This window comes from Montipora capricornis, chromosome 7 (assembly GCF_036669925.1).
Source record: "Montipora capricornis isolate CH-2021 chromosome 7, ASM3666992v2, whole genome shotgun sequence".
Taxonomy (NCBI): domain Eukaryota; kingdom Metazoa; phylum Cnidaria; class Anthozoa; order Scleractinia; family Acroporidae; genus Montipora; species Montipora capricornis.
In genome coordinates, this window is record NC_090889.1 from 29,757,302 (window position 1) to 29,781,206 (window position 23,905).

General features: G+C 38.3%; 1 protein-coding gene across 2 annotated transcripts in view; it reads left to right on the plus strand.

Annotated features, from left to right (window-relative positions):
* The window catches only part of LOC138056842 (intraflagellar transport protein 122 homolog), a 43,757-nt gene that overhangs the window by 13,334 nt on the left and 6,518 nt on the right, over nucleotides 1-23,905 (plus strand). For both annotated transcript variants that reach the window (XM_068902755.1, XM_068902756.1), the window contains exons 7-44: nucleotides 443-509; nucleotides 791-864; nucleotides 1,407-1,482; nucleotides 1,563-1,655; nucleotides 2,580-2,678; nucleotides 2,958-3,034; nucleotides 4,598-4,659; nucleotides 4,763-4,821; nucleotides 5,407-5,481; nucleotides 6,212-6,280; nucleotides 6,390-6,433; nucleotides 6,510-6,603; nucleotides 7,423-7,508; nucleotides 8,687-8,765; nucleotides 8,866-8,907; nucleotides 9,717-9,794; nucleotides 10,543-10,620; nucleotides 11,047-11,087; nucleotides 11,578-11,650; nucleotides 12,692-12,718; nucleotides 13,313-13,366; nucleotides 13,452-13,514; nucleotides 14,826-14,879; nucleotides 14,971-15,015; nucleotides 15,616-15,710; nucleotides 16,567-16,638; nucleotides 16,874-16,958; nucleotides 17,268-17,354; nucleotides 17,776-17,811; nucleotides 17,912-17,978; nucleotides 18,080-18,158; nucleotides 18,579-18,747; nucleotides 19,271-19,371; nucleotides 19,837-19,918; nucleotides 20,298-20,381; nucleotides 21,530-21,641; nucleotides 22,687-22,729; nucleotides 23,222-23,316. In XM_068902755.1, the coding sequence (XP_068758856.1) occupies nucleotides 443-509; nucleotides 791-864; nucleotides 1,407-1,482; nucleotides 1,563-1,655; nucleotides 2,580-2,678; nucleotides 2,958-3,034; nucleotides 4,598-4,659; nucleotides 4,763-4,821; nucleotides 5,407-5,481; nucleotides 6,212-6,280; nucleotides 6,390-6,433; nucleotides 6,510-6,603; nucleotides 7,423-7,508; nucleotides 8,687-8,765; nucleotides 8,866-8,907; nucleotides 9,717-9,794; nucleotides 10,543-10,620; nucleotides 11,047-11,087; nucleotides 11,578-11,650; nucleotides 12,692-12,718; nucleotides 13,313-13,366; nucleotides 13,452-13,514; nucleotides 14,826-14,879; nucleotides 14,971-15,015; nucleotides 15,616-15,710; nucleotides 16,567-16,638; nucleotides 16,874-16,958; nucleotides 17,268-17,354; nucleotides 17,776-17,811; nucleotides 17,912-17,978; nucleotides 18,080-18,158; nucleotides 18,579-18,747; nucleotides 19,271-19,371; nucleotides 19,837-19,918; nucleotides 20,298-20,381; nucleotides 21,530-21,641; nucleotides 22,687-22,729; nucleotides 23,222-23,316 (2,816 nt within the window). The remainder of the gene's footprint in view (nucleotides 1-442; nucleotides 510-790; nucleotides 865-1,406; nucleotides 1,483-1,562; nucleotides 1,656-2,579; nucleotides 2,679-2,957; nucleotides 3,035-4,597; nucleotides 4,660-4,762; nucleotides 4,822-5,406; nucleotides 5,482-6,211; nucleotides 6,281-6,389; nucleotides 6,434-6,509; nucleotides 6,604-7,422; nucleotides 7,509-8,686; nucleotides 8,766-8,865; nucleotides 8,908-9,716; nucleotides 9,795-10,542; nucleotides 10,621-11,046; nucleotides 11,088-11,577; nucleotides 11,651-12,691; nucleotides 12,719-13,312; nucleotides 13,367-13,451; nucleotides 13,515-14,825; nucleotides 14,880-14,970; nucleotides 15,016-15,615; nucleotides 15,711-16,566; nucleotides 16,639-16,873; nucleotides 16,959-17,267; nucleotides 17,355-17,775; nucleotides 17,812-17,911; nucleotides 17,979-18,079; nucleotides 18,159-18,578; nucleotides 18,748-19,270; nucleotides 19,372-19,836; nucleotides 19,919-20,297; nucleotides 20,382-21,529; nucleotides 21,642-22,686; nucleotides 22,730-23,221; nucleotides 23,317-23,905) is intronic.

Consider the following 23,905-nt stretch of genomic DNA (forward strand, 5'->3'; position numbering starts at 1 on the left):
TTTAATTAGTTGACTGACAAATTTATAGTGAAAATTTTCACCACTAGATCAACAATAATTATTAATTATTACTTCATAGAGTGGTTTTCAATTGAGTGTCGAAAGTAATTAGTGAATTACTTTGGTTTATGATTACTTCACTCAGTGATTGGTTCAAAGTTCTTGCGCCATTTTTTCAACCAATCAGAAGTGAAACCAAAACCAATCGTGGCTCGCGCGTGCACATTTTACCGCGCTTTGTGTCGGCTATGTGTAATTACTTCGAGTTTTGATTGGTTTACTGGATTTTTTTCGTCCTTTTTGATTGGCCAAAGAAATTACTTTGGTTTTGGTTTTACGACACTCGATTGGAACTTGCTTTAAATGTACATGTATGACTTAACCTTTCAATAATTATTGTTGCCAAACTTCTAAATCCTTTTTTATTAATTTTTCCTCCTAGTTGGACCAATGATGGGCAATATCTGGCTCTTGGGCTTTTTAATGGATTTGTCAGCATCAGAAATAAGGTACATTTCTATTACGTAGCGATAAGTAACACTATTTTTATCAATTTTGTCATACTACATGTACATTTTATGTTATGTGCTATGAATTAACGCTTTCGGGCCCGAGGGGTTCCCCATTGACGAGTAAAATCGTCTGGCGTTAGACAGAGTAAAATCTATAAGTGCCATTTGGCACTATCGGGCCTGAAAGGGTTAAAGTACCAGCAATCTTGACAGAGTCGTAGAGACAGACAAAAATTAGTTTAATTTTTCTTAATTAAAATGAGTATCTCCTGGTTTAGAATGGTGAAGAAAAAGTGAAGATTGAACGGCCTGGTGGAGCTCCAGTTTGGACTCTTAGTTGGAATCCTTCCAAGTAAGGCATACATAGTCTGTTATTCCCTTGGAATGAAAAATGTTGTTTTGAGTATATATTTTCCTGTGGTGCTGTTTATTGTGTTGTCATTTATTTATAACCGATTGACTCCTGAACAACACCCATCTGGTGTTACATGTATAGTAAAATCTATTAAGTCTGACCCCCAACCCATTGATGAGTAAAATTGTCTGGCTTTAGACAGAGTAAAATCTATCAAGTCTCACACCCGGTAGTCAATGGGTTAAGTCAAGGTACATGTACATGTAGCTCTAACTTTCTGTTCTGTGGATGAAGTCCTTAAGTGTAAATGTATATACTGTAAGCATTAAAATGAAAGCTTTGGAGCAGTCCTTTCCTGTAATGCTGTCTAGTCGCTGTGCATGTAAATGGCATTAACTGCATGTCCATGTGTGGAATCCTTGAGTGTTTTCACTCAAATGAATACTACTGATGAGTACATTCTTGTATGATGGTGTTGTCATGGTGAAATCCTGAAATGAAGCAATAAAACGAATAATATTATTATGGTATCTCCACAGGGAGGAGCCATACGACATCTTAGCTGTGGGAGACTGGACACAGAAGCTATCATTTTATCAGCTCAGTGGAAAACAGGTATTTGCTGGTATCTGTTGTTTTAAATGTCTTGTGAGGCTTGTACATTGTACTTACTCTGTAGAATTTTCATTTCGTAGGTTGGAAAAGATCGACACCTTGGTTATGATCCATGCTGCCTGAGTTTCTTTTCAAAAGGGGAGTATCTTGTGATTGGAGGCTCTGATAAAAAGGTAAGGTGAATAGTGATGATTATGAGATAATATTGTGTCCAGTCAAGTTGACAATGAGTTGAATCTTGTTAACAAATTACATTTTCACTTGTTTGCTAAATAATTGTTGTGGTTCAAATTTTTTCTTGGATTAAAGTTTTGTCAAACCAGTTCAATTTAAAGTTCTTTTGCCTAATATTCATCATCTTTATCTTTATTCTCTACTTTCTCAAATCCCATAATACACCTTGTTTACCCAACCCCTTTCCCCCTCCCCCAAAAAAAAAAAAATAATTATTTGGGCATTGTTTTCAATTTCTCTTGGGACGTCTTCATGTGCCAGGAGAAATTGCAAACAATGATTACTATACAAAATAATTTGGGGGGGGGGGTGGGGGATGGGGGATAGCAAGATGTGTTATGGGATTTCAGAAAAAAAGTTAATTCATTTGGTAGATCTGGATCCAGGGTATTCATGTGTACAGCGGCAAGTCGTGATAACTTCTGTTCATCGTATATCCAAACTACAAAATGGCCAAACCTTGCAAAAGAATGGCTTGCATAAATTATGTGTTTCCTGATTGGCTGCCACAGTCATAAACTACTGATGAAATAATGTTTTGCTCTAGAACAGAGTTTGTTTTTTGCACCAAGCAAACACATCCCTTCCTCTGCCATGATCCAATTACCGATTCTCCTCACTGACTGCATGTACTGACTTGTATACATGTACAACTTATATGATGTCTTTAAAATTGAGCTCAGAGAATTTGCATGGTGTTTAACATGAGGCAATATTCAGGTTGACGATTTCACCGTGAGTGATAATTTTTTTTCTAGTTAATGGTTTGACTTAAATGTTCTTGTTGGTTGATGATGTGTTGATAAAAATATGATGGTAGTGAAATGGATAAAGAACTCAACCTGTGTCACCTCTTGCTTCAGTGCTCACTCCATACAAAAGAGGGAGTCTGTCTGACATCCATTGGAGAACAACAGAGTTGGGTCTGGTGTTGCAAAGTGCGACCCGATTCCAATTATGTGGTTAGTACTTGCCGTGCTTTCATTTTAACTTTATCGCAAATACACTGTACCTTAACAGTGATTATGATATGTGGAAAAGTCAAGTGGCTGATGATTAAGATGATAATGATGGCTATAACATTAACGACGATGATGAGAATGTCCTTTCTCCTCTTGTTTTCATTATTTGTGCGGAGATAAAAGAATAAATAAAAAACAGTAATATGATGATGATGGTAGTAGAAATGGGCGACACATTACACATACAATATTATTTCTAAAATTTGCTATTTTTTATAGGCGCTTGGGTGTCAGGATGGCACCATAGCTTATTATCAACTAATTTTCAGCACAGTGCATGGCCTTTACAAAGATAGGTGGGTGTCTAAAACTTTGAGCTATTTTACAAGCCTTTTTTTTTTTGCCTTCTTAGGTGTAAAGGGTTTGATAGGGCATAAAGAGAGGTTGGGATTCCACAACCCTTGGCTCTAAACAATACCTGTATAGGCTGTTTAACCCATTGACTCCTGAACCGGCTCCAGTTTTGTGTAAAATAATCATCTGGCCCCGGTTGTTCGAAGGGTGGATAGCTCTATACACTGGATAACTCAATCGGTTTTGCTAGTGTTTATCCGCTGGATTGTGATTTATCCGGTGGATAGTGCTATCCATCCTTTGAACAACCGAGGCCTCCAGGGAGTTAGAGAGTAAAATCTTTCAACTCTCACTCTTGGGGGTCAGTGGGTTAATTAAATGGTACTGGCTTAATTCAAGGGTCAGTTCATGAATTAGAACATTAAATTATTGTGGAAATCACAAAATGACTTTAACCCATTCATCCCTGAGGAGGCCCCCATTGGTGAGTTAAAGGGTCTCACATTAGACAGAGTAAAAAGTCCCACACTGTGATCTGAAAGGGTTAATCAAATGAGATGGGAAAACTAGGGAAACAAACTTGACAGAACGTAGAACCATCAAACTCAACCCAAAGTGGAATGCTTGTTAGCCAACTTGACATGCTACACTAGCTTCCACTGTAAAAAGATTGTTCTCAAAGTCATCTAATCTAAATCTAACCAAACGCACATATGAACGTATTTTATTCTGCAAATCAAATTGGATAAAGGGCCTTGCTACCACTTTTGTGGGGTCCTGCTCAGTAATTCTACAATTTATTCAGAAGAAAAAGGAGTATTATTATTGTGAGGAGTATTATTTTTTAGTCATTAGCGATTGTATCAGTGCTAAATCTCAATGGATTTTTGTCAAGCCACACTGCAACCTCTTTCCCAGGGTCTCTCGAGCGAGGAGAGACCCTGGTAGGGTCTGGTCACGTGCTTCCGTGACAATTGAAAACACTAGGCAGGGGTCCTCTCTAAACTAGGAATTTGTCGATGTTTTACATAGTATTTATTTTAAAAGTTAAACAAGTTATTTGTTATCTACCTCATAATTATTGTTATATTTATATTTATATTTCTTATTCTTCCTTCGTGGCCTTCTTGAACAAATTTTTATAATGTAAAATGTCTTTGACTGAACCGCACAATCTACAGCAACTTATGACAGACGATGTATATGTTTTCTTCTGCGTTTACAAACTATTATCGCCGGACATAGCCGCAGAAGAACATATGTTCACATACCACAGCACGTGAAACTTGGTTTGTTTTGGTGACAACACATTCCACATTCCCGTAGTCTCAGTATAGACAAAATTCTTACTAAGCCGCCCCTCCCTTCATTGGATAAATTGTCATCTCCCAGATTCTGGGAGACACGTGACCAGACCTTACCAGGGTCTCTCCTCGCTCGCCCCAGGCGTTAAGATGAGAGACCCTGGGAACGAGGTTGGCCACACTGATACCGTATAATATCATTTATAATTTATGAGGAATTTAGAACAATAATCTTTCTATTTATTCTTTAATTGCACCTAGGTATGCTTTCAGGGACAACATGACAGATGTTATCATTCAACATTTAATCACTGAACAAAAAGGTTAATCTTGTACAGTTTCATTTCTTTAGTCGCAGAAATTCTTAGGTCAACTGTGTGTTTTGATTTCTCAAACGATAATCAGTAACATTTTGTTTCATTTCAGTGCGAATCAAGTGTAGAGATCTGGTAAAGAAGATTGCAATCTACAGGCACAGACTAGCTGTAAGTTCTGCAAAATGAAAGCAACTTTTTAATTTTCAGTACACATGTATTTTTTGTGCATGTAAATGGCTTGATTGATCACTGGTGAAGGTAGTAGTCCAGAGTTCTAAGGACTCAACTCATCTGTTGATTTCATTGGCTAAACAGAAGTCAAATAACCATAAGATTTGCCAGCTGAAAAATTCATGTTACATTAATTTGTATTTGTATTGGACATAAAAACTTGTGAGCAAGCAAGTCTCTGAATGAGTCATTCAAAAGATGTGTATGTTGTATAACATTTTGCCTTGGTTAAAAAAATTTCAAACGTAGTTTGTTTTTTACTTTCCTTTGTTTCACATTATGGTATAAGGGGGGTCTTTAACACAAAGGAAAGTAAAAAACAAACTAGTCTGAAAACAATTTATCCATTTGCAAGGAAACGTTTTAACTACAACATGTACACATTTGTTCGTGGAAAAAGATACATACAACAGTCCATTTCGGTGTGATCTTACTTGGCCAAGGGAAGACTGTTTCTTGTGCTTCATGCACTGTTATTGTCATCATTTTCATGTTCCGTCCATCATGTTTTGTTTCTATCAGGTTCAGCTTCCTGACAAGATTGTCATTTATGAACTGAATACAGATGATTTATCAGACATGCATTACAAAGTAAAGGTATTGAAGGCAAATTGTGTTTGATGAATGAAAAATTTGTATTATTAAATGTTTGTTGATGAAGTTTATTATCCACCATATGATAGATTTGTGAGCTGGTGCTCTGAGGGTTAGCTCTTTATCAGTCTGAGAGCAAAATTAGCTATGACAAAGGGTTACTGCTTGAAAAGTCAGCTCACAAAGTTATTAATATTACATGCAAGTTCAGTCCACAATAATGAACATCTTTTTTAAGACCATAACCAGTCAGGTTCTTTGGAAACTTTATCCCTTGATTCTTATAATCTTGAATTATTCAGCCCAGATAAATAAAATTAACAACTGCATCACTAATTATAAGACTTAGTAATGTTTGGGTGCCTGGGATTTGTCCAGGGGCTTCCACTGGAGGCCAACCAGCCAGCCCCCTCCCACGGCCAGCAATCCCTGCAACCCAACCAGGAGCCCCCACACCAGGCATCCAGGCACCTGGGGAGGGGGGAGAGGGGGAGAGGAAGCAAAAGCCCAACTGTACAGCACTGCACAAAGTGGCTTGCAAAATGTTCAATGAATTGCCATGTGGTTAAGTGTTGACTGGATGAGCATGTGCCTGTGCCAAACACTGCTGACCGCCCGTATATGACAGACCGGCCCAGACCACTGCTGCTCTTTGTTGCTAACTTTCTTAAACAACATTGACTGCATTTATTTCGGTTTAAAAAAATATTTGTAAATTTGCTATTTTTTGCAGGAAAAAATTGAGCATAAATTTGAGTGTAATCTGCTTGTGGCTTGTTCCAACCACATCATTTTATGCCAGGTAAATAAATTTTGCATCAGTTTTAACATATTGTGCTGGTAATCTGGTGGTTTTTTTGTTAATAGTACTTATTAACTTTTTTGCTTTTATTTTTGATGGCTTCTTGTAGGAGAGAAGACTCCAATGTTTGGCATTTACAGGGGTTAAAGAGAGGCAAGTCTCTGAAAATAGCTTTCCTTTTGTACACATCAACATAGCTTAAATAATATATGTTTATTATTTTTAACAGAGAATGGGTAATGGAATCACTGATTCGATACATCAAAGTGATTGGTGGTCCTTCAGGAAGAGAAGGTCTTCTTGTTGGCTTAAAAAATGGACAGGTACATTTTTAGCATACTATTTGAAATTACTTAGGTCTTCTGCCCATCCTGCACTTAGATTAGTAGAGAAAAAAATAAATTGAATTGGTTTTTAAATTAGGTGCACAGATTGGCCATAGTACCAGATAATTTTGAGTTGAGTAATACAAAGAGAGTCCCACTGCATAGTGTGAGAGACTCTCCGGTAAGGGAGTAAGCTTGTGCTAGCTGCATAATATTAGATGACAAGGTTGTTCTTTCCAGTAAGACTGTGTCAATGCTATAGATAGCATCCAAAAATATTTCAAGCTAAATTGAAGCTTAAATGCTATTTCAGGATAATAAAACCTACAATTTAAGCATTCATTCAGTAACTTTCTGTACTAATCATGTCATAACTAAATTAGCTTCTGCTAACATCAAGAGGCACAATTTTCAGCCACAAAAACCATCATTGAAACAGGCAGGTACAAAAGTTGGACCAGATCAACTTGGATTGCTCACCTTGATGATGATAAGACCTTGAGAAATCGCCCTAGCCCTAATCTTTAAGCTAACCTTGGTGAAATCAGCGCAAACGTTGAATAGCTTTGGCTTAAATGAAACCGTTTTTTGCTTGATCCAAGTTGAGTGATCTGAGTTGATCCAGTCTGACTTTTGTACCTGCCCTCATTGAAACAGTCTTATGATTTGATAAGAGACAGAACTTGAGTCTGTGAAGAGGAGATGTGCTTTTTTAATGCATTATTATTCTTTTTTATGGTTAGTTTGCACTGTAATGTTTCAAAATTAATAAAGCTGGATGCTAAACAGATCTCATTTGTGTGTTAATTTACATAGATCATGAAGATATTTATTAACAATCCCTTTCCTCTGCCGATTCTGAAACAAGAGACAAGTGTTCGCTGTCTTGATTTGAGCACCAGGTAAGTAAAAAGAAATAAAAATCAAATAAAAATTCCTTGAAGAAAATAAAGTGGCTTGAGCATTTAAGACGAAGACTCTGAAATCAAATGAAGTCATTTCTATAATGTTATATCTGGAAGGGAATGAAAGAAAAGTGCCCAGACGAAAACCATCTCTCTTTTCTCTTTTCTTTCTTTGTATACTGTATATTTATAGTATAAAACTGCTTCCTTGTGCGTCTATACCCATTTTTCTTGTTGACTTGCGTTACGTTACTCAGTCTGGTAACTAGCATACTTGTATTTAGTATTGTTCCCTTATCTCACTTTTTTGTAAATCGTTATATTTATAATGAATGATCCGCCTTGTCTAGTACTTTCACTATTTTGGGGACCAGTCTTACAGATTGTCATAGATATTATTATAGATGGGAATAAACAAGGTCATCTTCAAGAGGTGACTACTTTGTTAAACACTCAAGACTTGATAAACAAATTAAATCCTTTTCAAGAAATGGTGTAAAAATTTGGAATAAGTTACCTTGTGAAATTCGCCATCTATCCAAAAACAATTTTAAAATTAAAATCCACAATATCCTACTCCAAAGACTTTCAGAAGAAAATGACTATATTGATTTATCTGTCTTAATAACAAAATTATATTAGTACTTTGGCTTTTCATATTTACACTTTGTATTGGTTTGATTTTAGATGAAATTTTCTTATTTTAGTTGACTGTATACTCTGTACACTAGGTATTCGTATACCTTTTCGTTTGTAAAACACAATTGATTAACGTAGTTTTCTCTACTTGTTCTGTCTTGTATATACATCTAATCACTGCTCGTCTCGACTAGCTATTGCTACCTGCGAGCAGTGCAGATTGAAAAATGTATTATATAATGAAATTCTACAATAAACTTGAACTTGAACTTGAACTTTTCCCCTCAATGGACCTCTTTAGCTTGTATGTTTTGTTTTCCCATTTCAGACCATGTGATGTTTCTCTAGAGAACAGTATTTATTTTTTTCCAATGTCGTCTTATGAATGTGCTTATGTACTTAAGAAAAATAAAAGGCAAATTCCCTTGAGAACATCATGTTGTCTGTAATGGGAAAACAAGAGGTTCAAGCTAAAGATGACTATTTTCTCCCTAACTTTGCAATTCCAGTAAATTTTTGATGTCTTGTTTTTGTAGCCGCACTAAGTTGGCAGTGGTTGATGAAAACAATACCTGTCTTGTGTACAACATCAAGACAAATGAACTTTTGTTCCAGGTATACTGTCAATGCTCTTGAAATCAAGTCTTTATAATTTCTCATAATGCACTAGTTTGCATTGACTGTTTTTATGACAAGCTGAAATTGCATTTTTCAGGAGCCAAATGCCAACAGTGTGGCCTGGAACACACACTATGAGGTAATGTAATGGAGATAGTTTTTGCAGCAGTAGATATGTGATGGGTAGAAACAAATACACACCTGTGTACCCTCCTAAATTGTCCTCACACACTTTATAGTTGGTCTGTTAATGACATGCACAGTTAACACTTAATGAAGGGGTCACTAACTAGGACGCAAAATTAAATTTGCTCTCAACTGATGAAGGGCCAACACTCAAATCATCAGCTCGCAAATGTTTCTTACAGTCATTGGTTAATTTACCTAGTTTAACAACTTGTTTAGCAGTCCCTCGCACAAACTCGAAAACCTATGGAGATAGAGCATTTTCTGTGCCCGGGCCTGAAATATTGAACACTTGACCACTAGTTCTTAAAAACAGCAAACTCTGTAGATATTTTTAAATCCAATCTTAAGACTTTTTTGTTTAAAACATTTTATAGTGAATAGTGAATCTGAACTTATGTATATATTTATTTTACTAAATAATATCATTAGAATGCTGCTTGAGTGTATATAGTTTTATTTTATTTAAAAAGCATAGAGACCTTTTGTATTATCCGTTTTTAAGAATTAAATTATTAGTATTATTATTAGTATTAATGAAAGCAAATTTTAGAGTTTATTTACAGTCACCTTGGATTCACCCACTGGGGGCAGTTTCAGATAAACATAAAGTTTACCACTGATCATAGGTCATGAGACTATCTGTACAATGTAAATGTTGACTTCTTGGTAGACTTGTTGACCAAATTTTTGCCTTGCCTTTCTAATACTCAGTAATCAAGAGAAGTAGTTTCTGGGTATGTTTTTTTTGGTTCCTCTCAGGACATGTTGTGTTTTTCTGGTGGTGGAATGTTAAACATCAAAGCCAGTAACTTTCCAGTTCATCAACAGAAACTTCAGGTATGTTTTTGCTATAATTCTGGTGCATATTTAAGGTCAACACTGATTATTTAGGCAGTGACTAAAATTGACATCTGTTGATTTTGTGCCAACAAATAAATAACATAGGAGCATACTAACAGCTTTACTTTGGTCTTGCTCCTACTGTAGGAACGGCAAATAGGTAGCCTTTACATAATTGCATCTAACAGCTCTTTTTTCGGTAATCATTGTGAACAAGAGCTTCCCTGCACCAACTGTGTTCTGTCTTTTAACTGCCGGCCAACTGTCGACCAACACTTGGTTAACACTGTCATCCAACTGTCAACCAACACTTGGTTAACACTGTCACCCAACTGTCGACCAACACTTGGTTAACACTGTCATCCAACTGTCGACCAACACTTGGTTAACACTGTCATCCAACTGTCGACCAACACTTGGTTAACACTGTTATCCAACTGTCAACCAACACTTGGCTGACAGTCAAGAGACTGTTGGTGTGGGGAAACTCTTGTTCACAGTTACCTTTTTTCTATGATGCTGACCTTTACTGCTTAAGTATGTATTGTCCAATACTCATATCCATTGTTTTCCTTGGCATTTGATTACAAGTTTACTAGAAAATATTCATGTTATTAGTTTTTATTTTACTATGGACAATTTACAAAAAAATTGGACTGTCTAGCAAAAAAAATTCCATCTCCTGGCAATAATGGATTTAGAGGTGGCTGTAAGAATTAATCAGAATAATTTTTCTTTCCATCAGGGTTTTGTAGTTGGTTTTACAGGTTCTAAGATTTTCTGTCTTCATGTCTACACCATGTCTGCTGTGGAAGTGCCTCAGGTACAGCTTGGATTCCTTGGTTTTAAAAAGTGTGCCAAAACAAGGCAATACAGAAGTGTAAAAAACTAGTTAGTGCAGTATGGTACATGTACAACCATTTGTCCAACATGGATGCACAGCTGTTTAATGCCAAAGTGGGTACTATAATCCCTTCTGTGTTACCTCTTCAAATCCATCACTACCTACTCACCCAGGGGCCAGTTGCTCGAAGCCTGGTTAACGCTAACTGATGGTTAAGAGGTATCCAAACCTATAGGTTTCCATGGTATTTAATGCTTGATTAGCACTAACCATGCTTCAAGCAAGTCCCGGTCCAGGCTTCTAATGAAGTCCATGTCTCGGACTGATCAGACTTGGCACAATGCATGAAACATATCTGAAACATCTACATTTAACTGATGCAATTATTTCTCTTCTTCTCTTTAGTCTGCCCCTATGTATCAATATTTGGAGAAGAAGCTATACAAGTAAAGTGTACATTTTCCAAAATATAGATTAATGTAAACTGTATTTAGTAAACTATTTGTTAGTTGTTGTCCTTCAGTAGCATTTGGAGTAATGACTTGCAATCATTACTCCAAATGCTACTGAACGACAACAACTAGCGATTACCTAAAATTAGGCTTGGACCCAGCCGAATTTGTCCTTGTGAATAGCATCTCACATACCCACGGCCAGCTCCCGTTCTGGCCTTGTAGCTCAGTCGGTAGAGCAGCGGTGATCTAATCCGAAGGTCGTGGGTTCAAATCCCACCCTGGTCAGAGTTTTTCTCTCTGTCCTTGTGTGGGCCCAATTCCAATACTAGGGTTGATCCCTGATGGAATAATTGGGTACAAAAACTTCACAGTAGTGTTAGGCCTCATTTAAACTTGCAATCAGTAAACTATTCATTTAGTGTCAGGGGTTTATTTAATTAACACGCAATACAATTAACTTGTGTGGTATTTTTGTCTTTAGAGATGCTTATAAAGTGGCTTGCCTTGGAGTTACGGAGGGAGACTGGAGAGCACTGGCCATGGAGGCACTGGAGGTAATCTGAAAAAGTGATGAGAATGAAAGGCTTTTGCGATGATTTAGGACCCTCTAAAATCATGGTTGCCCAAATTAACCCTTTCAGCCCTGAGGGTTCCCCATTGACGAGTAAAATAATCTGGCGTTAGACAGAGTAAAATCTATAAGTGCCACTTCGCACTCTCAGGGCTGAAAGGGTTAAACGGGGACATAGTTTTTTTATGCTGTTAGCTTAACCCTTTCAGCCCTGAGGGGTTCCCCATTGACGAGTAAAATCGTCTAGCGTTAGACAGAGTAAAATCTATAAGTGCCACTTGGCACTCTCAGGGCTGAAAGGATTAATGATTACATCTGAAATTTCGCACTTTATAGTTTGCACTTGTCTGACATTTTTATGTTAAAAAGGGAACCGAGTATTGAGTTATTGCTTTTTATTCTTTTAAAGTACATTTTGACAAATTCCACAATTTTTTAAAATTGAAATTTCTTTGAATTTTTGCTTTGAAGATGTTTGAAACGTCATTTTCCATGAAAGGATTGGTGTAAGAATTGGGCCAAATTTTCACCATCTTCAAAATGGTGTACCTTTTTGCCAAATATCCTTGAAATTCACTGAAACTCACTGAAATTCTTAGTGCTAGGTCTTCAGTTGCAAGTAGCCACTTCACCTTCAATCATTTTGAACAACTGCATCACTAAATGCAGGTTGGGTGCCTGGGTTATGTCAGCCAGCCAGCCAGCCAGCCCCTCAATTGAGTGACACTCCCATTACTAGCAATCCCCACAACCCAGCCTTGAGTCCCCTATGCCTGGCATCGAGGTATCCATCACATTGATAACCAGTGGAAATGTGGAGGGGATTGGTGTGGGGGGGTGAATTGCCATGTGGTTAAGTGACTGAGTGAGCTTGCCCCTGTTGACAACTCTCGACCAGTCCAGACCACTATTGCTTGTTTTTGTTACTAAGTAACTTGTTGAACTGCATTAAACGATCAATCTCCGTTATAGCATTATTTGTTTAATAAGTTTTTTTCTCTCTTTTTCCCCTTGTTTTCAAAAGGGTTTGGATTTTGACACAGCTAAAAAGGTATTTTGTAATTTTGCCGGGCCAGATGGCAGCCCCACCCTAGAGAATTTTATTTTTGCCTCTTGCATGAACTTCTAACTGTAGTTTTTCAATGTCGATCTTGCATGTCCTCTAGACCACTTGTTTATTATAACTTGAGCTCTAACTTGTTGTTTGTTACTATTTTATAATTATTAAGGATCTTAACAGGTGGTAAAATGATGTGCCTCTGTTAATGATTCAAACATGCCTGACTACTAGAAAAGAAGATTCAAACTTGGGCCTTCTTAAAATTGGTTGAAAGCCATTATTATTGCTGAATGATGTTTAAACATAGACTAGAATGACAACATCAAAAACAACAAACGTTTTAATTTGCACTAAAATATTGTACAAAGAAAAGATAGACTGATTTGAAATGAAGCATATTGTGGCTTTACTGGGTAACCAGGGGTAGGAGAAGGCAGCCAGCCAGCTAAAAGAAGAGCCAGACAACAGAGGTTTCGACATAGCCTTGGACGAAGGATGAAGGCAATTCTGTAACCCTCCTCTAACCTAAAAATGGCTTGATTATGCTGCACATACAAGACTTAGATATTATCACTTGCTCTATAGGCCTTCATCAGAGTGCGTGATTTGAGGTATCTGGAGTTGATCCATAACATTGAGGTTAGTATATAAAATGTTGTTTGAAAAATAGTGTCAAACTTGTAGAAAGTAGGTGTTTAGAGTCTTTTGAATTCTTTATTTGCAGGAACGAAAAAAGCGAGGTGAAACTGACGAGCAAGCTTTCCTTGCAGATGTTTATGCTTATCAGGTCAGGGGTTTTCCATTTCGCTTATCAGTATTGAGTACGGCAATTTCTTTTATCTCTCAAAGACTATTTTACACTGTGATTAGCAGGCCATATTCTACAGTAGGGCCTGCTGTACAGTCCGCTAAATTTGAAATTTCGAGAAAACGTTCTCTAGCAAGTTTTTCATGTCGTTCCTGTTACCTAAACTTGTAAAACTGTTTGAATCTTGAAGCAACTATATCAAACAGCCGAGAAGATTTCGGTTTTCAGATTTTGACACGCCAATCTGTGTAGGTTGTGAACCTCCCGCTTGACTTCAACTAGTTTTATTTTCTACACAGCTAATCACCTCATAGATATAATAAACAACTTACCGTACTAACCTCATTTCCTTGGTCCTTACTGTAAAATTATGGAACTTAACTTTTCCTGTTGATTCATTCCACGCAGTTCTCGCATGGGCCATGAATCAACGGGAAAAAAACTCAATCCATAATTTTACAGTATGGTCTTCCAACTCAGTTAGTAAGAGTTATGTATTCGATCTATTCAAACAAATTTTGGAGAGCAAACTTTCAGTAAATGGGACGTACAATTCTGTCAATTAATCCCTTAGTTATTTAACTAAGGTATGAAAGTTTATTTTCCACTTTTAACAATTCTGAAACTGTTCATATATTGTACTTACCAACAGCCAATAGGAAGTGGCAAATGGGAGTTAAGTAATCTTGTTCACTACTAAGGACCAACAGTTAGGAGCATTGTTTTATGAGTGAGACAGAACAATGCTGCCTTTCCTCTTATGACAGAAAAGGAAAGGAAAGGAAAGGAACTTTATTTAAGTTCAACTTTATTTAAGGGACACTGTAAACTGAAATCAACAATGAAAGTAAATGGAGTCAAATGTTGGTTTTTGAGGAGAGGGGAGACCGGAGTACCCGGAGAAAACCTCTCGGTGCAGAGTAGAGAACCAACAAACTCAATCCACATATGACGCCGAGTCTGGGAATCGAACCCGGGCCACATTGGTGGGAGGCGAGTGCTCTCACCACTGCGCCATCCCTGCATCCTGACCCTCTCACCCACAGGTTCTCTCTTTGTTGTACAACTACTTGTCCCACACACTGTTCTAAAACAGTATACCCTAGTCTTGTTGTCTGGCCTGTGCTGTTAAAGTTACTGATAATGATTTGAGGTTATCCATGTAAGATCTCCTCAGATGAAGTTCTCAAGTGCTTAAGTGCAAAGTCCCAAATCTGTGTTGGTGGTTATAAAACACAGCCAATTTATGATTCAAGTTCATTCACTTTTTTGACTCTTCTGATCTGTTAGGGCAAATTTCATGATGCTGGTAAGCTGTACAAAAAGACTGGAAATGATGCAAAGGTATGAAAACAACTTGTGAAGTACTGAAGTTGAGAAGGACACATGAAACTTTCTCTTTTAAACTCTGTTTTTCGTGTCTACTTCTTCTCAGGCCATGGAGATGTTCACAGATCTCAGACAGTTTGAATATGCCAAGGTAATACCACCATTGTTTGACTTTTTAAGTTCAGTTGCTGTGCTTTTTCCTGCTGGTTTTGGAAGGATTTGAAGTAGAAGATGCTCTTCTCACACACATGCAACTGAGAAAATAAAGTAATTAGGTTTGGGGATGTGGAGCTTGACAGGTCATTTGGCTCTTCCTGGTTCAGTTTGTTTGTTGCTATCTAGATTGTCTGGCCTGTTTTTCAATTTAGCATCATCTATTTTTGGGAGTGGCTACAAGTTTCCATTTGCAAAGAAATTGTGGTCAGGTTTCAGTTTCTTTGCTCTAATTATGGAGACTGGAAATCAAATCAAGTCACTTGGGGTTATTGCGATTTAATTTATTATTATTATTATTATTATTATTATTGAGAGTGTCCTGCCGTACTGCAAAACCTCCATCAAATATTAAATTTTAATATTTCACGGAGTCCTAGCAGTACTGCAGGACGACTCTCAATAATGATAATAATAATTTCAATGGCAATAATTTCATTTACCCACCAGTCTCCTTTGACTTTCTAGATAGTGTACCTGCACACCAACAAATACATCCGTCTTTTTATGTTTTCCTATTTTGTCAATTTTGTTTTAGGATTTTATTGGTAGCAGTGACCCAAAGAATGTCAAACAACTGATTAAGAAGCAAGCAGAATGGTGTGAAACAACAAATGACTCCAAGGCAGCTGTGTAAGTACAACTAGGTGTGACTGTTTCCATGTGCAGACAACATTGTTCCCAGGGTCTTTCATCTAGCAATGCCTCAAAGGCCATTTGAATGAAATTCAGCGTGTGTTAAAAAGATCTTGTGATACTAGTGCCAAGTGACAGATCTGAATGCAAGTTTCATATTTCACTGTACCTTCTAGCTTTTTCGTTTTCTTCTCTCTCCTTCCTTTGGGACCCAGTAAGAGAATCTACCAAGACTCCCTTCTTAGCTCTGAGCAGCCTCGTCAACTCTCGAGGGTGTGTCTGAAGCAAAGCGGTGCTTTGTTTATAGTGGAAGTGCACTCAGCTATGAAGCTAGTTCACAGGCACCCCACTTTTAATAATTTGAAAGAAACATGGATAAGAACCCCAACTGGTGATATGCAACCAGTTGGCTATATTTTACAAAGCGTGGTAGAGTTGAATCCAGGACAACCGAAAACAAATCCAAACCAGAGGTTAGAACGGGATTTGAACCTGGGGAAACCACATGCAAACCCAACGCCCTAGCCACCGGACCACGCCGCCTCTCAGAGGCCGCGTTAAGACTCCCTGTTAAGTTAAGGCTTTTTTGTCTTTTTTCAGTGCAAAATCATGGCAAACTTCCAAACACCCAATTGCCCTTGTTCGTAGAATCATAAATAACATTATTTGAAAAAACGTTTTAGGGTTGCATGGATACTGTTTTAACTAAATTGCGTAGAGTGAAGTCCTCCTCGCTAGGGACCAGAAGTCCATGGCTGCCTTCCTGCCAAATCCCTTTCAGTTGCTCCCTCAGTGTTGTCTGATGACATTTGAGTGAAGTGAATTTGTTTTCTTTTTTTTTTTTTTTTTTCAGTGATATGTTCCTTGCTGCGGGCGAAAATCTCAAAGCGATTGAAATTATTGGGCAGAACGGCTGGGTAGAAAAGTGAGTTGATTGAGTTGTAATTAAGTTTATTTACTTGTAAGATCTGGTGCTTTAAACAGCTTTGTATGCAATTGAAAGCTTTGATGCCCTCTTTCTCTTGTCAGCCAAAAAAGGAGCGCACATTTGTTTCGAAATGTGTCAGTAGATCTTGCTTTGTGAAAAGATAAGCACTCTTCTTCTTAAAAAAGAAGAGCTGACTCATTGTGAAAATTAAGACATACCTTGTTTTAAACAGGCTATTGGAAGTTGGACGCAACCTCAACAAAGCAGAAGTTGAAGGACTGAAGCAATGCGCTTATTTCTTCAAACAACATGACCAGGTACGTGGGAACGATGCTTGCTTTGTCGTGAAATCCTATTGTGTGAGATATTACAACCGGCAGCTCTCCATCATGGGTCATCTCGATTTTTAACTATATACGTGTAGTTCTAGCCATATTGAATTATTTGTACTAGTATCGTTGACGTCACCTATTGTCATTAATGTGCCAGCAAGAGCCTCACTGGCTGTGAAAAAAAGGATCTTTTGTTCCTAAGGTTGGCATCTTTGAATAACAAAAACAATGTTTGTCAAAAGATATATTCCCTATTAAATTAGACAGTTTAACTCTGTCTTGCTATTCATACAGCATGGTTATGCCTCTGAGATGTACGTCAAGATTGGTGACATGAAAGCTCTTTTGGAACTGCACGTGGAATCCAAACATTGGGAGGAGGTAGGATGTTATTCCCCATCGTCATCGTCACCAGCATCATCAGCATAATCATCATCGTCCTCGTCCTCGTCATCATCATCATCATTACCATCATCGTCGTTGTCATCATCATCATCATCATCATCATTACCATCATCGTCATCGTCATCGTCATCGTCATCATCGTCATCATCATCATTACCATCATCGTCATCATCATCATCATTATCATCATTACCATCATCGTCATCGTCATCATCATTACCATCATCATCATTATCATCATCATCATCATCGTCGTCCTCGCCGTCGTCATCGTCATCATCATCATCCTTATTATCATCGTCGTCCTCGTCATTGTCATCGTCACATAATTGACTTCTAAGTTACGTTGATCACGGCACTGATATGCATTTCTTTCTTTTGTGTTCTTGATTTTTAGGCCTTTGAACTTGCTGAGAAACATCCCGAATTTAAGGTAAAAAATTTTGCGGGAAAGCTAAGTGATGACATCGTGTTTAAGGGTACATCAAGTAACATTTGTTTGCTGAATCGTCACTTCTGATTTTCCTTCAAAGGATGAAGTGTTTGTTCCCTATGCTAACTGGTTGGCGGAAAATGATCGATTTGATGAGGCCCAGGAAGGTGAGCTACGTTAGACACACTATTCTGAGGAATAATAATAATAAACCACTACTGACGATATTTTTTCCTGAATCTACTCCAAAACAATCTCTTTTTCACAGCTTTCCATAAAGCTGGGAAACGAGACCAAGCTGTCAAGGTGTTGGAACAACTGTGTCATAATGCTGTGGTAGAACACAGGTCAGTACCACTCATGTGATTGGCACGTTTTGTCTTGGCTTTTGTGGACACTGAGCTTTAAGCTTTAGAATCGTTTTTCTTCGTTGGACTACAGTTTTGGTCTTGAAAAAGGAAAAGCAAAAGCAAAAACTCATCCTTCACACACAACCTTTTTCAATGCCACTGGTTGGAAACGCGGCAAGCAGCACCTTGCACGCTGATACACTACACCATTAAACTTGAAGGAAATTTGTGTGAAATTGTTCCAAGGAAGATTTTGTATTGGTACTGAAATGAACTTCAGAATCGCTTACTACTTCCCGAGGTGCCCCCATTTTGAATAATTGTGACATGATATATGGGTCCTCAGAAAAGCACTGTAAAGTCTTATTCTTTTCTGAAGACTTTCCTGATGACATTTGTGTTTATGACTGTTTGTAGGTTTCATGATGCTGGATATTATTTTTGGAAGCTGTCAGTTCAGTGTCTGGATCTGGTCTCCACGGAAAATTCCAACGCTGAACCAGACTATGAAATGCTGGACAAATTCCATGAATATCAGGAGAAAGCAGAAATATACCATCTCTATCACTCCATTCAGAGATACACGGTGAGTAATGACCTTTGTTTTGTGGTGTCTACTTTTGATTTGTAGGTTGGTTCAGTACGCGTCCTTTTAAGTGCCTACTTGTTGGCATTTAGGGGTCGACTGGACGAGGAGAATGCTGGCTCAAAAGATGAGGAGGGCTCATTCATTTTGTCACTTGAAGGTCGAGGTCGAGGGCATTCAGTTGTCGTCCCTAGAATTTGCTGGCTTGGGAAAATGGCAACACTCTAAAAGAAAAACTACATAATGGGCAAGTTTATTGAGCAGGTCATGAAGTGGTAAATTGCAACAGAGATTCTGAAACTTGAACGAGCCATTTGTCCTTAAAAATCGCGCGCACTTGTAGACGCGACACTCTCAGTTGTGTACAAGAAACATGTTTTCTCTTTCATTCGCACTGCGTTTATCTCAGTAAAATCTTTGAGCCTATAGTCTATGGGAGAGCCCTCAAGTTATTTGTTGCGTGCTTCTTCAGCAATTTTTCATGCGAAAGATTGAAAGATGACCATGTTCTTTATTCTCGCAGGACGAACCGTTTACATCCCATCTGCCGGAGACGCTCTTTAACATCGCTCGCTACCTCCTACATATGTTGGTAAAGGACATTCCGCCTGGAGTATCACGAGTGTATCTTTTTCACTGGCTACTGCCAACTATGACAGTTAATAGTTTTCGACACAATACACAACACAACGGGAAAGAAAGTACTGGTTACGAGCTTTCCTTTGAATGGTCACATGTTTGAATTTCGTTCACAGACTCAAATTCAGAACCACCTTGCACAGCAGAAAGAAAGAAATGCTCGGTAGCTTTCATTTAAATGGGCACACTTAAAGATTCATCCGCAAACTCAAAAGATGGAACCACCTTGCGCAGCAAAATGAATTGAACTTTAAGAAAGTAACGTTCAGTCGTTTTCATTTGAACGCATGTTTTCCCTTGAAGTCTCCCCACCCCCCGGCACAGACTCAAAGGTCTCAACCACCTTGTTCGACATTAAAAAAGTGCATCATAGGAAGGTACTACTCATTAACTGTGTTATGAATCATCCCTTATTAAGATGTATTCGCAGTTTAACTTAACAGTTCCTAGTTCGACCTTATTTGCTCTTGCTAAGCAGAGCAAGAATCTTGGAGCCTATAAAATGGCGCGTACGGCTTACGACAAACTTCAGGTTTGTATTTGGTAAAAAGAGTATAGCATTTACTTCAGTAATGCAGTTTTAAAAGCTCGAGTTTTAAAACCGCACGCACATTGAATGCAGAAAGACAACTTACACTTGATTCTTTTGAGCGTAAGTTTTTATATAAAAAAAACTGGAGGTCACCTATTTACTCTTAAAATATGTGTCCATAAAATCTTTTGTCTTTGCTTTGTGAAACTAAGGTTGTTGGTCAATGTTTACTCATTACAGTTCTTTGTTAGCTTCATCTAAGTTGTCCCCATCAAATAGCTGACCCCAAGGCATGAGGTATTTTTGTTTAAATCAAGTATCGTCCATTGTGTACTGAGTTGAAAAGATGAACTTGTTTTCTTTTTCTTCTTTAATGCAGTCGTTAAAAATTCCTCAACGTTTCCAAGAATCGATTGACGTGGGAAGTGTTACCATTCGCTCAAAACCATTCCATGATAGCGAGGTAGGGTGGACAGGAACTCGGAAAATGATATTGATAAAATCTGCCTTATCTTCCAGTCATTGGTTCCCGGCTGACCTTTAATTAAGGCCCGATGGGGCCCTCATTGACGAGAGAAATCGTCTGGCGTTAGAGTAAAATCTATCATTCTCACTCTCAAGAGGGAATGGGTTAATGAGTGGGGTGGACCGAGATGTTATTCACCAACCAAGTAGACTGTACCGTCAAATCAGGAATAGACCCACTCCCCTTCTGACTCGGTCGTGAACAAAAGATGCTTGGATTTTATAGGCTTTCGAAGCCTATAAAATGGCAGGATTTGTTAGAAAAAGGAAAAAATGGCTGCAATGCGTTTCGAACAGGTGCAAAGATTCATTTTAGCGAAAAAAATATTTTGGGGTTATGGACACTTTAAGTACTAGGGAATGCATCTAGCTATGTTCAGTGTGGGTCTTTTGTCAAATTCAGGTTTCAGGTCTGGAAAGTGGTGGATTATTACTCGCAAGCTCGTAAAATTTCGCATGGTGCCATTGCCTCTCTTCTGTTGGGTCTTTGTACACAATAGCTTATTTTGCTAGTGTTAGTCCCCGTCCTTTGTTGGGGCAAAATTACAAACTCTTAATTCTAAATGAAGTGCCAAATTAGTAGTTAGCCCCTGTAAAGGACTGGAACTACGCAGGATTGACATTAAGTTTTCCGAGCATGCGCATTAGGCTTGAAGATCGCGATTTTTGCAATTGCGCATGCTCAAATCCAAAACACGTGATCGTTACACAAAGTCAAAGAAAGTGTTCTTGATTGTGCTGATGGAGATATGCGTAGTTGTGTCAGTGACAAGAGCTGGGGGGCGGGTGGAGGGAAGTACTTTAAGTGCGAGAGGGTCATTGAAAAGTCTTGGAGTTAAAAGTCGAGAAGAGAAACCTTGATTGGAGATCTTATGTTGGGTGGAAAGAGGGGTCCCTGTATTTTGTTACTCTGTTTAAGGTGATCTAGAGGAGTGGAGGGGTATGTCCATGCAAGATGGAAAATACGGCAACGGCAACTTGTTCCTTAGAAAATCCTACGTCATTCGTGGGCAAATCCAACCTGTATAGGAAGACATCGTTTCAAGTTGGGGGACTTCTCACGTGGACAATTTTGTTTTGTTTTAGGAATTGCTTCCTTTGTGCTACCGATGCTCCACTACAAACCCCCTTTTAAATAACAAAGGCAACCAGTGTATTAACTGCAGACAGCCCTTTGTATATTCGTTTTCGTCTTTCGGTAAGTGAAATATTCCACTAGTGCCCAGCGCGTCAATAACGGCCTGCAACTTGTACGGATTAAACGAAAGAAGAAAGTTGGAAAGTCTGGCTGATAGCATGCGCTCTCAGGGACTGGTCAAAAAGTATACAGGAAGAAGGGGGGGGGGGGGGGGGGAGTGGGCCGGAGCAATTGAAAATGTGGCAGATAAAAAACACATGACCCACAACTATTTGACCCACCCCTAAATGAAGGCTGAAACTTACATGACCCACCCCCTGATAAAATATCTTTTTTTGTTATACAATCAGTTATACCACATTTGTATATGAAGTTGTGGTGGTGTTGATTTACGGTGAGGTTTGTTTCTTAACCAGATACAAAAGCATTTACAACACAATACACAAATGAGTTTTTTGGCAATTTGTAAATTGATACACCATATGAGAAATGTATAATATAAAACAGTTCTTGGTGATAATCCAAGAATTATTTTAGTACTTTGTAATTGTAGTCTTGCAGAAGGAATAACACCGTAGTGAAAAGCACATTCATTTTTTACTAGATAATTTTTGTATTTGTTAACAAAAAGAGACAAAAGAGAGTTGGATTTTACGAACAAAAATAAAATTGAAACGTCGTTAAAGCTGCCATGCTTTAAATTTATTGTTAGCTATTTCAACAGAATCAAGCCCTCGATCATTAATTTATTTAACAATGTGCCTATTCCTGTGTAAAATAGGATGACCCACCCCTAATGGGTCGCTGACAATCGAACGAGCCACCCCTTGCTAAGGGCTCAAAAACTGATGACCCACCCTCTTTCTGCTCCGGTCCACCCCCCCCCCCCCCCCCATACTTTTTGACCAGTCCCTGACAAACATGGGAAGACGGCAAAACTGGATTAATGTTTTATGTGATTGTTTAGAAGCACAAGTCGTTCAAGACTCTATGAGTGATCCTATTGCTAAGCGCCAGTTTGTTGTAGCTGTGTCACTTGGACAGTAACTTCTAAACTGATTCAGGCATTTTGAATTGAAACACAGTTTATTTTCTTTTTCGGCAGAGGTGCTTCCGTTGGTTGAGTTTGTCTTAGAGGATGGCATCAGGTAGGACTCGTATTGATTTTCTTCAGAAACCCATAAGGGATGAAACGTGTAACGCACGTTCACAGCTTCCGAATATTCAGTGCGAACTGATTTGGAAACCCCTCGCTCTTGTTGTTCCAAATATGGTACTTATTAAATTGAATATTCAGAAGCTTGTTTCCCAGCACACAAGGGGCCGTTACACGTTTCAACCCTTATGGGTTTCTGATTTCTTATGGCGGGGCAAAGAAGAAGGGATTATAACGGAAACTGCTTTAAAAAAGATGCTGAGTAGCTAAAGCGGGAAACGAAATTGTAATTTTGCTGTGTAGCACTTATTGTAGATAGACTCAGTTATTATAGGGCACATTGAGTGTTTAATTATTTATCTTTCTTTCAAGTAAATATTCTTAAAACAACTTTTCATAATACATGCGGTAACTTGGACTGCAAGGCAACCCACTCCAGTGATAATAATGGGTGTTTCGTAATTTCTTCTTTTTTTTACGTTAGTGACGAAGAAGCTCTTAAACTTATCGAGAAAGACTCGACGAAGACCGGGGGCAGAAAGAAAAGTGGCTCAAACTGGCAGGAGAAAGATATGGGAAGTATCCTTTGCCCTAATTCAAGGTGTACAGCATTTGGACCAAATACATGCAAGGAGGCTCAGTAATGTGTTAAGCATCATGTTTCGTTTGTTAGAGAGCTTTACAACATAGATAGATTGCAAGCAGTTGCTTTATTCTCCTTATTCTCAGAATGCGCGACATCGCTTGAGGTGTGTAGCCGTAAGCCCTTAGAAGCGTGGGCATAATAGACCAATTTAGATATATTAAAATTCAGTCCTAAACAAAAGGCATCATCTCGAGGCTCTAGGAAATAAACTTATACAAATCCTTGTATTTATTCCCCAGAGCCTCGAGGTGATGCTTTTAGTTTGGGACTGAATTTTAATATATCGAAATTGGTCTATTTCTTGTTTTCATCCCACTTGAGATACCAACGGAAGAAAGAACGGCAGCAATCCTGGGGGTACATCTCACGCAGTTTCCAAACAGTGCTGTGTTTATAAAAGAAGTCTCTATCAATGGCTTTGCCCATTGATGTCTTTGCCTACCTGTCTGTCTTTGTCTGCTTGTGTTTGCGTCTGTGTCCTTCTCATTTTGGCCTTCTTTCTCTTTGTCTGTCTTCGCCAAC